At 30.1% G+C, this 12,531-nt stretch overlaps 1 protein-coding gene across 1 annotated transcript; it reads right to left on the reverse strand.

Annotated features, from left to right (window-relative positions):
* Positions 1–2,939: 2,939 nt before the first annotated feature.
* LOC125871248 (protein OCTOPUS) lies at positions 2,940–6,550 on the reverse strand. Its single transcript, XM_049551846.1, has 2 exons — positions 4,343–6,550; positions 2,940–3,376 (listed from the first exon to the last, which is right to left on the reverse strand). The coding sequence occupies exon 1, from the start codon at positions 6,340–6,342 to the stop codon at positions 4,351–4,353; it is 1,992 nt and encodes a 663-aa protein (XP_049407803.1). The 5' UTR covers positions 6,343–6,550; the 3' UTR covers positions 2,940–3,376; positions 4,343–4,350.
* Positions 6,551–12,531: the final 5,981 nt, after the last annotated feature.

A 12,531-nucleotide genomic window follows, 5' to 3' on the forward strand; every position in this document is an offset into this window, starting at 1 on the left:
AACGATATAATAAAATTTGATTAACAATCAAAACAAACATGATATATAAACAAACAAAACAATACAATATAACGGATAACTTGCTTAAACAGTCAATCCCAAACTTACAAATAGCCCAAACCAGAGGTTTTAAGATTGGACTTGGAAAAACATAATTGGACAATTATCAAACCCAAGTGCATTTTATTCTTGCAACATTGGTCTTAAATAGCCCAAACATTGGAATCACCCAATTTCACCTTCTTTTCTAATAAATGAATTTGGATGAAAATGTGATCAAAATTATTACATTTTATATTAATTTGAGATCACTACAGAAACTCGTAAAACTTATATACTTCTCTTTTGAATTAGAGCATAATGAGTCACGGTTTTTTGAAAATAGTTTTTCTACTTCTATAAGGTAAAAATAAAATTTGTGTACACACTACCCTCCCCAAATATCACCATTGAGTATGTTGTTTTAAGTTAGAGCTTAACATATGTTTTTCCCTCATGATGATCAATGATAGAGTGATACTCATTACTTCCTCCGTCCCAATTTATGCTTCACATTTCAGATTTGAAGTTTTGTATTTTTTTATTGTAATTTTTTCATATATTTTTAAAAATATCTTGAATTATCTATTATTGTGACTTATTCTAGTACTTTTTACTTAGTTTTCAAATATATAAATTTTATTTTGAAACTTAAAAGATTTCATAACCGAATTTATGATCAAAATTAAAAGATTTGATCCTTAAAAATTGTACAGTGTCACATAAATTTAGATAGAGGGAGATGGAATCTATTATTATGGAAAAAAATACATAAATGGGTCATAAAACTCAAAATAATTGCATGTTCATACCCCAATCCAAAGTAATTCAAGAAGTACTCATNGCCCAAACCAGAGGTTTTAAGATTGGGCTTGGACAAACATAATTGGACAATTATCAAACCCAAGTGCATTTTATTCTTGCAACATTGGTCTTAAATAGCCCAAACATTGGAATCACCCAATTTCACCTTCTTTTCTAATAAATGAATTTGGATGAAAATGTGATCAAAATTATTACATTTTATATTAATTTGAGATCACTACAGAAACTCGTAAAACTTATATACTTCTCTTTTGAATTAGAGCATAATGAGTCACGGTTTTTTGAAAATAGTTTTTCTACTTCTATAAGGTAAAAATAAAATTTGTGTACACACTACCCTCCCCAAATATCACCATTGAGTATGTTGTTTTAAGTTAGAGCTTAACATATGTTTTTCCCTCATGATGATCAATGATAGAGTGATACTCATTACTTCCTCCGTCCCAATTTATGCTTCACATTTCAGATTTGAAGTTTTGTATTTTTTTATTGTAATTTTTTCATATATTTTTAAAAATATCTTGAATTATCTATTATTGTGACTTATTCTAGTACTTTTTACTTAGTTTTCAAATATATAAATTTTATTTTGAAAACTTAAAAGATTTCATAACCGAATTTATGATCAAAATTAAAAGATTTGATTCTTAAAAACTGTACAGTGTCACATAAATTGAGACAGAGGGAGATGGAATCTATTATTATGGAAAAAAAATACATAAATGGGTCATAAAACTCAAAATAATTGCATGTTCATACCCCAATCCAAAGTAATTCAAGAAGTACTCATTCTCTAAAAATAAAAGTTACAGCTCATACCCTCCATTCATTAAGGTTGTAAATTTTCGCTTAACTAATATTAAATCAGTATCATATATTGTATTGGTATTATTAAGGTTGATAATTTTGTTTAACTGATACTAAATCAGTATCATATATTGTATTGATATCATTAAGGCCAATAATTTAGCTTAATTAATACTAATTTGGTGTATATATATATATATCAAATTAGTATTAATTAAGCTAAATTATTGGTCAATGATACTATAAGAGTATATGTATATACCAAATTAGTATTAATTAAGCTAAATTATTGGTCAATGATACTATAAGAGTATATGTATATTATAGTGATATCATTAATGTTTCTTGTTCAGAAATTACTCATTAGTCACCTGCTAAAAGTTCTTGCTAAAGGGAGAGGAAGAGGTAAACTATTATTAACTCAAGCAAATAAATCACATGCTAAAAGTTCTTGCTAAAGGGAAGAACAAGATCATAAAGAATATGAAACTACACAGTAGTACTTGTAATTGGGAGACATGGCATTTTTCCACTATAAAGAAGAGGACTCAATTGTTTGGGAGAAAGAAAGTAGACATGGCATTGGAATTCGAGCCTCTTTTCTTTTTCTTCATCTTTTTTGTTGGTCATGAATTGAAGGTAGAAAACATGTTGTGATATTTTCTTTTCTTTTCTTTTCTTTTTTTTAATAAAAAAAAATCTCTCTTTTTTGACTTAAATGGGCAGAATATTTTGATCATTGAGCTTTTACTTGATGAGTTGATTGAGGAAAGAAACACAAAAAGTGGACATAAAATGAAACTCTCAATCTCATACTTGGAATTTTTTTAGGGATTTGCTGACTTTATTACTTTGATTTCCCATTAAGATGAGGAAAACACCTCATTATTTAGACATATAATCATTTCTTTGTATTCTTTTTCAAAAGAAGAAAAAAAAGATGATGTGATTAGGTCAAATAATAATGCTTGGATTTCCACTTTGAGCTGTTTTATTCACTCTTCTTCTTGTACTGAGGAGACTCTGATTCTTTTTAACTTTCTTACAAAAAAAAAAAACTTTTTTCATCAACAAAAATAACTACACCTCAATCCTAGAGTCGTCTATATGAATCCTCAATGTCCATATCACCTTCTTTTTTAGATGTCAAGTTAACTAATAATGTAGAATATCAAGGAATTGTACCACGATAAAATTGGCAACAAGAGGGGTTACTCAGATGGTAAGCATCCTCCACCTCCGATTCTAAAGTAGTGATTTCGAAGCAAAAAAACAAAACTTGTTCCAACCAATCCACCAATTTCTCTTTTCATTTCTAACCAATACCAATGAAAAATACAGACCCCAATTAAGAAAACAAGAAAAAACTCAACTCTTCTGCACTAAAGAGGAGTGAACATTACTACATATCCCAATTAAGTTAACATTTATACATGCAAACTATAACTAAAGGGAACAACATGCAGGATTTTTTTTTACAGAATCCCATATTTGAAGCTTTAGCAGCAGTTGTTAATAGTCTATCCAAACAAGGTCCAAGGTAGATTTTTGATAATCCACAATAATTAGATTGTTCTTTGCCAATTGATACCCTGCACAAACTTGCTTGATACCTCAGAATGGAGCTTCTCAAACTGAGTTCTGCAGTGATATCGTTGACAATCTTATTGCTTGTAGTACGTCATCCAAAACCTCGACCTCATTCCTGGATTAAGAGTAAGAAGAAAGAAATGGTTAAGACTCTTAATGTAGGCTCCATCAGGGTATTATTACACAATGAACATGATAAACGCAGAATATTGGACGTGAGTTCATCAAGTTTAAAAAATTTCAACAGCTTGATCATATCACAACGCTACAGTTTCTTCTTTTTTGGGTGGGTGATCCACTATGTTTTGTTTTTGTTTGCCTTGACAAGGACTACTCTGGAAAGAACAATTGACTCTGACCAGCAGAACAATGAACAAAACAAACAACAATCATGAAAATCATTTGTAAATGGAATGGTGGCGTAAGATGATCCGTGCAATGACCGAGCAAGAATCGAGTATAGGCACATAGCAAGTAGAAAGCATATCATTATTGGCAACATTATAATGCACACAAGTAATAGATCAGCAAAATCATGACTATTACAAGTATGGAAAACAGTTAAAAGACATCAAAAGCCAATTATTGACAAGTCCTAGCAATTAAGAACTTGAGACATCAGCTGCATATCTCCAATAATGGAAATGTGGTAACTAATAATTTAGAAGGAAATGCTAACTAATAATTTGTAGCTCTATCAAGTAAACTGTTCCATCTATAGTAATATTCTGATTGATGTATATCCAATAGTAAGAACTAAGAACATATAACTAGTTTGGACATTCTAAAGGATACTAATAATGCTTTTCATATTAAGACAAGAGCGTGAAACCGAAGCATGTACGAATACAGTAATCCTACTCAATTAAGACATGAATTAAGCTCATTGAGAAAATGGGAGACATAAGATTGGCACAAGTTTATGATGAGACAAAGAAAAGACTTTTCCTGTTATTAGAAAAAATCCAAAGGAGTACACAGATGACATGCATCGTCAAGATTACATTGACACAAATGATATCAAAACAAATGCAACGAACAACGAAAATTAACGTTTTTGGTTAAAAGAAGCACTAAGGACCTTGGATTTCAGTACAGTCGAAGTAAGCTCCTCGCGATCGAATGTGAGCCATTTGGCCTACTTTTTCCAGGTAAACCTCTTCGGCTGCCTCTCATGGGTGCCAAGTAGAACCGCAAGAGTCCATTATCAAGATGATTAGGTGAATACCTAGCACTTCGATTCCTCTCCAACACGATATCATCTCTTTTCTTCTTTACATGTCCATTCATCTCAACACTAGATTTCCTCATACTCCCAAATGATCCACCAATACCGGTCGAGTTTCTCCAGCTAACACTGCTGTTACTCCTGAATACCTTCCTATTAATACCACCTCTTACATCACCATTTGTCCTCAAGTCTTGCCAAGATTCGGAAAATGACCTCTCCACTCCATTTGATCTACTATACCTATCATCTTCCTCATCTTTGTTCCCACTAACTCTCCTATTTATAAAACCCCATAAATTCCAGGCCCACCTCCTTGACTTTTTCGAATCCTTTCGCTCCCCATTACCAATCACTGAACTATTATCCCTAAAACCTGTCAATTCAAATGTCTCAGAGCAGTCATCTCTTAAAGAGTTGGAATTCGAATTCGAATCCCTCTCACCAACCAACACTTTGGCTCCAAGAAATTGATCACCCATGGCAGGCAATACTTTAGCATTAGATACTGATTTCATTTCATCCATTTCTGCCACAACAGCAGCTGCAGTCTTCCTAATTGAATTAGACCTATCAAGACTCTTCCTTCTCCTCGAAGATGAATCCGAGTAATACTCTTTAGTTTGAGTAGACCCTCCAGGCACTGATTCATCCTCATTGATAGAAGTCATCGAAAGACGCGGTTCCTCAACCGGAATTTGGTTATCAGACCGTGGAATATGCACAACTGGTGCATCTTCTATCACTGAAACCATTGGTGGCATTCTAGGAAAACTCCTACCAATCAAATAACCATCCCAAGAAGCACGGGGTTCATCGAAAGAATACCTTGGATCATCAAAACTCATCCTTCCAGCATCGAGGGAAAACCGAGGATCAGTATCACAGGACCTTCTCCCAAAACCATAATCAGCTATCTCCGATTGGGTATCCCTATAACGCCTTGAAATGGGCTTTTCTACAGGCAATGTACCCGAGTTTTCGCCATTGTTTCTCTTCTTCAGCTTCTGTTTTTTCCTCCAGTTATGCCATTTCTTACTAAAAACCGATGCAGCTGACCAAAAACTCCCTGCAATTTCCTTTAAATCCTTTCCCCCTGAACCCTTTTTACCCTGCGAATCAAGATCTATATGATCTTTCATCGGCTTCAATATATCCCCACTCACCTCCTCTTCCACCACAATCTCCGGTTCCACCTCATTTTCCACCGGTAACTCCTCTTCAATTATTTCATCACCCACATTTCCAAACTCTTCACCATTTTCGAATTCGTCTTCTTCTTCCTCCTCCTCCTCCTCTTTAACCGGTCTACCAACAAACCCATCCCCAATATCATTCGCATTTTGATTTAGCGAACAAGTGGGTTTCCCAGTTTTCGTTTCGTCGTCGATAGAAAACAAAGACCAAAGGGTATTACGACCACGAACGTCACAGGATTTCCTTTGGGGTTCAAAAGCAGAAGTATTAAACCCCAACGCCTCGTTTTTCGAAGCAGAAAACGACTTAGTCCGACGAAGCTCAGGAAAAAACGAAGTGGGTTTAACAGGTTTAGGAGGAAGATTATTAACAACAACCGAAGAAGAAGTAGAAGAAACAGAAGGTTTAGAGAAAAGAGATTTAATAGCAGCAGCAGCAGAAGATGATGAAGTAGAAGGACGTCGAGAAGAAGAAGAAGGGTTATTATTGTTACTGTTGTTATCTAAGGTGGTGAGTCGTTCACAGAGACATTCAGGACAAAAACCGGTGAATTGTTCATCTGGGTGTCGGTCACAACTGAAGGAAGAACGCGGTGGTTGTGTCACCTGAGGTGGCTGTGGCGGTGGTTGTGTTGGGTCTACAGTGGTGGGATTCATTGGTGTGCAGCAATGCGCACTTTGTTCATGTTAAATACAGCATTGCAAAGAGCAATACTAAGAGATTACTAAGAAATTTGCAGAGAAAAAATGGAGAATTTGTGTTGACAGAGAAAAGCAAAAGAGTGATGAAGAAGAAGAAGAAGAGAATTTGTTGGAAAAATAGACAAATTAAAAGAAATAAGAAAATTTATCTCCCTCTATTTATTTTTCTCTCTCTCTCTAGAATTCTCTTCTCTTTTTTTTGTAAGATTTTTTTATTTTACTCTACATGTAAAATGTGATATGACCTTTATACCCTTGATCTACATCAACATTTTTTTGTTTCTCGAGATTTAAATTATGTAATTTTAAATAATAATTTTAAATGTATGTTTATGATATTAACATGAAAAACATTGAATCTTATGATATTTTTCTCTTTTTTTATATATAATTTTAGATATTTAAGCATGAATTTTTAAAATTAGCTAAAGCTCTTGGTAAAAAGGAATTTCAAATCTAATTCAATAATAGAAAAACTATCACATAAATAGATATAAAGAAATACTTTCTCGGTTTCAATTTATTTGGTATAGCTAAATTTTGAGATTTAAATTTCTAAGTTTGACCGTGAATTTAGAGATACAAGATTTAATTTTTTTTTAAAAATCATATGTTTCAAAACTATGTAAAAATATATATCACAATAATTGATAACTTAAAGAAGGTAAAAAAAACATATAAAACGATTTCACTAAAAAAAAATGATTTACTCTTAAATATTAGTTGTGTATCATAAAATTGGGACGGAAAAATTAATTGATACCCTATACATCTTCCCATCCATTTTAGTCGTTGTGCATATTAAAAATAATTGACTTAAAGTAGTTGTTATTTAAAAAATAAACAAGATGTAATTAATTATTTGTTTTTGCCTTTATATTTATGCAATAAATATAGATATAGATTAATTATTGTGATAAGAAAAATATATTAGTAAATTGAGATAAGCAAGAAAATAAGAATAAATTAATTAAAATTGACCTTTTAATTAAGTGAATTGAATAAGAGGGAACGGAACATTTAATCTTTTTACACTAACACATTAATAGAGTTAAATGTCTATAGTTAATGTATGAGTCAATGACATTTAATATTTAGGTATAACCTATTAAACCACACTTATTATGCTATTAATTAAGGCTCGTTTGTCTTGTTGTATAAGAGAATATACTTTTGACTTAAAATTTTACAATAGTAATGCATTTTTTGTAATCACAGAAAATAAGTTCATTAATATTAAACATAGTATCACGGTTTCAAATTATGTGTAACTAGATCGTATGAATTTTATTTTATGCAAAATATAATGTAATTTAAGAATATGTGATTTTTTTTCTAAATTGATTTTTTCATTAGATGTCCAATATCTATATTGGAGCATGATTCGGAATTGCGCTGGAAAGTCTCATATTAAGGGTAAAACACTTCCTTAATAAAGACAACTTCGTATTTAGAAAAATTCGAATCCAAAACCTCTCATTAAAAATGAAGAATAGTTATGATGATTAAGCTAATACACATTTCAATATCTTCATCAATAATTATTTGTTGCATTTATTTATGATATATTTTCTATATCAAACTACATAGATTTAATTTTTTTTAAGTTTGTTTAAAAAATAGTGATCGGTTTTAAATATGATCTAATTTAAGCCTTTTATTTTACCTTGATATAATCTTTTGTATTTTTACTTATTTATTAGCAAATCAAAAGAGTAGTACTTTCTAACACAATATTAAATATTTATATATAGTAGTTAAATTTAAAATTTCAAAATATTATTAAAAATAAAAAATTGTGTAGTGTAAAATAAAATGAGGAAACACTAGTTAGATGTATTAATTTAGTACTAATATTTATTTACTTTTATGAGAACTTTGGATTTTCACAGATTCCTGTCGAGATAAAAAGCAAAAGTAAATCACGCTTTCATCTTCTTTCGCTTTCTTTGCTTTTTTTTTTTCTTTTCTTTTTTTGGGCCTTTTTTTTTTTATAATCTAAAAAGAAAAAAAACTATGCTATTTTTTCCCCTCTTTCTTGATTATAGTAAGAGCTTTTCTTTTTGTTTTTTGGGAGCTTTCTTTTTCAGTATGTTTTTTGTATTTTAGTCACTAAAATTTGAGTCCCATCATTGTTTTTCATTCTTTCATTTTTTTTTAAAGAAGTAGTATCGAAAATATCTCTGAATATAATGCAGATTATTAGTTTCGTCCTCGAAAGATAGACAATCTTAAAAACATTTTTTCACTTAACTAACTAAATTTAGATACACCCAAATCTGTCACATGATATAACAAATGGTCTCAAACTGTCGTAGGAGCATCAAGATCATCTTAATAAAAAGTCGAGAAAAGTATTTTCTCTAAACTTGCGAGAATTTAAATGTGTATTTCACTCATATTACAAGATCAAGAGTGTTATATTCTGTTAGTCAAATAAATAGGTGTTTCTAAGACTGTTCAGAGATGAAACTAATATTTCACATCAAATTTAAGGGTGTTTTAAGTGCTTTTCTCTTTCTTCTTTTCCATTTACTAGTGGATTGTTATGTTTTTCACATGCCACTATCTTAATACACTACCCTATTAGAAAATAAGAAAGTAATGACGAATAAAATTTTGTAGTTAAACAACAAAAAATACATGCAAATTATGCAAGCTTGCTCCGCACATACATGCACATAATCTCATTTAGTATAGTAAAATTCTAAAGCATGAAGTATTATATAATTATATGAAAGTTCACAAAATATTTAAAGCTCAACATACTTCAATATATTTCTTTAACGATACATGATACATGTTATATGTATTCATCCATAATGACCCACAAAATCATCGATTAAATTCATCAAAAGTGTTTTTTATTTAGGAAAAATTTGACAATTTAATAATTATTTTATTTTGGTAAAATATTAGTTAATCAACTTCAATCTATATAAATAAATTTTTTTTTCCTCCAATAATTTGCATGTTGCTAACTATAATAATTCTCACGTTATTATTTCCTTTTTCATGGTTGAGAGGGACTATATCGTATCACGTTGCGACCTAAATTTGCATGGCATATTATAGTAAGAGCGTAACATAATTATTTTGGGATAAAATATTAGGTTAATTAAAGTATTAAAATACCATACACAAACTTTGGCTATTTTTTATTGATGAAATCATGGCCACTAACGGTTAAAACAAAATCACTTTTAGCATGAAATTATTGTAATGATCATGAATCAACTTACATTGTAAGAAAAAAAGCTAAGTTAAATTGTTTGAAGGCAAAGGGAAAAAAGGGCTTCTTGCTGGTTTTGTGGGACTTTGGACTTTAGGTTGAAATTGTTTACATGTACAACGTCACAATAATTCTACTAAACCAATCAATGTAAATGTAATATTTTACCAATTAAGCCGTCGATTTCAGTATAATCTTATAAGTAGAATTTAAAGTGTGATGTGTATGATGTATTACTCATACCTTACCTGTGAAGATAGATATATAGTTTTGATGACTTTCGACTCAAATAAAGCATATAAAAAAATATAAGCATGCAAAACAAATATAATATTGAATAAGTCATGCCATAAACAATGATAAAGAGAAAAGTAACTATACGTATGCCAAAATATATAATACTAACTAAATAAAATGAAATAACACGTAATACTTAAATCGAAAAATAAGATAGTAAGAAATAAAAATAACAATACTAAAAATGAAACTATACAAGCTCGACCTACTAATATTCTACCATAATCCTCTATCTTCGTATCTTCCTATCTATGATCATGTAATTAGTAAGTTGCAAATGAATCATGTTTTATCTAATCACCCCTCTTTAAAAAGATAATCGGTGTAAGCAACGTGATCAAGTTATATAAGTTATCACTTTTAATTCATAATTTTAAAAATTAAATTATGTGATTTAATGTGGACATAAATATTTTCCCTTTGGCTGCTTGAAGGACCTTTTTGGTACTACAACATTCTTTCAATATTGCCAAGTAATATATAGTATATGAAAATAAAATTTAAAATATATATTTGAATAAAGTGGAGTATTGAAAAGAGTGTGGGGTGGGGTAAAGGAATGAAAGAAAAAGTAGGGACTTGTCTGAAAAAGTCCAAAATGTGTCTCCTGGGGAGTCGCCAAAGAAAGGGAAATGACACATCTCACCCAAATACTTCCCATTTATACGAAATTCACCCATATTCTCATTTCTTTTGCAGCTTTTATTTTTTTTTGTTTTGTTTTTTTATACCGTGTTCGATATTCGCATTAAAGTTTGATTAAATTTGAATGTGAATTCAATAATTCCACATCAGAGGGAAACACTTCTTAATCAAGGAAATTTTATATCACGAGAGACTTGAATTTGAAATCTCTAATTTAAAACAAAAAAATATTTATCACTGAATCACGATCCTTTTTACCTGTTGTTGCAGCTTTTGGTTTACTTCAATTTCCTTGAAATGTATTTCCCCCTCCTTTTCATTTATGCAAAGTCTATTTGATTACATGAAGTTTAAGGGAGAAAACAAAAACCAGAACTTGTATTATCAAACGACTTATAATATTTTATATAATTTTTAAAATTTGTGAAATCAAACTATCATAATAGTTGTGTAGCTATAAGACCTATGACATAATATATATAAAAAAAAAATTAATTTAATCTTAACTGATATTTATATTTTCTATTTTTTTATGTATAAAAACTAACACTTAAATTTATATAAGTAAATACACACATCTTATGCGACTATTTTAAATATATCCTATATAATTTTAAACTTCTCGATATTTTTAAATTTTTTGTATTCAATCAAACACATAAATTAAGACAGAGAGAATATAAGTTTTGTGAGAGGAGACCTATACTATCACTACTTAAATATTACGTTACGCAGAGTGAGTGACATTGCTACTTGCATTGTCTTTTCTATATCTACTTCATTACTCTCTACAACCCACGTGTGCCTTTTTTATATTTTGATATAAAGTTAAAAGAATTGTAGTTTAAAATATAAAAAGTAATTATAAATATCGTTAACATATAACTTAAATTTGATTCCTCTTTTATTTATTAGGTCACAAATCACAATTGTCTCAAACGTTAACTTTTGAATTGAAAATCACATTTCATTTCAATTTTTTACGTGATATATTTCAAAACATAATATTAAAGAACATTTTGATATATCGACATAACTTTAATATAGAATCATATTATTAAAAAGATTTTTAAATTTTTTTTACTAAACTCCGTGTCAAATCAAATACGGAAGGAGTATAAGTTAAAGATTTGAAGGATAGACAAGAAATAACATTGGCTATTATAGGCAAAAACATTTGTACTAGTACTACTACTAGTGGACAACCAAAACCACCCACTTGTTATGTCATTTTCTTTTTAAATCTCGCGCCTTGTTCAATCCACTTCATTCTTCTCCCCCATTCCGTTTCGTTGCGTCATATATCATAAGGATCGAAATCAAATTTTATATTCGTAAGATTGATTGAATTCGTGTAATGTATACTAGGTGTTTTTTACGTATATAAAGAAAATCAGGAAATAATTTCTCATGCTATCTTGTCAAGTTTGTTGTATCAGATTTGTCTATGCGTTCTACGCCTTTTTGTTTTGCATAGCTTGTGAGTTATTAAATAAAAAATATTTTTAATACCTTCGACATATCTTTAATTCAAGATCACAAGATTTAACATATAAAAAAAGAAGGACAAATTACAGAAATCACATACTTTTAAGGCAAAATTATAATTTATCCCTTAAAAGTTTATAATTACAGAAATCCCTCATTTTCGCGCATCAGATTAGTGTATCAGCGCTTATATTATTGTATCTCGCGTATCAGATTAATGTATCAGCACTTATATTATTGTATCGCGAGATACAATAATATAAGCGCTGATACATTAATCTGATGCGCGAGATACAATAATATAAGCGCTGATACACTAATCTGATGTGCGAAAACGAGAGATTTTAGATATTTGTAAAACTTATAGGGGATAATGATAATAAATAAACTAAAATGTGGGATTTCTTTAATTTTTCAAAAAAAACTTTAAAATTGAAGTGGGATTCTTGGAAAAGCTGTTTGGGAGGGGGGGGGGGGGGGGG

This window comes from Solanum stenotomum, chromosome 7, assembly GCF_019186545.1.
Source record: "Solanum stenotomum isolate F172 chromosome 7, ASM1918654v1, whole genome shotgun sequence".
NCBI lineage: Eukaryota > Viridiplantae > Streptophyta > Magnoliopsida > Solanales > Solanaceae > Solanum > Solanum stenotomum.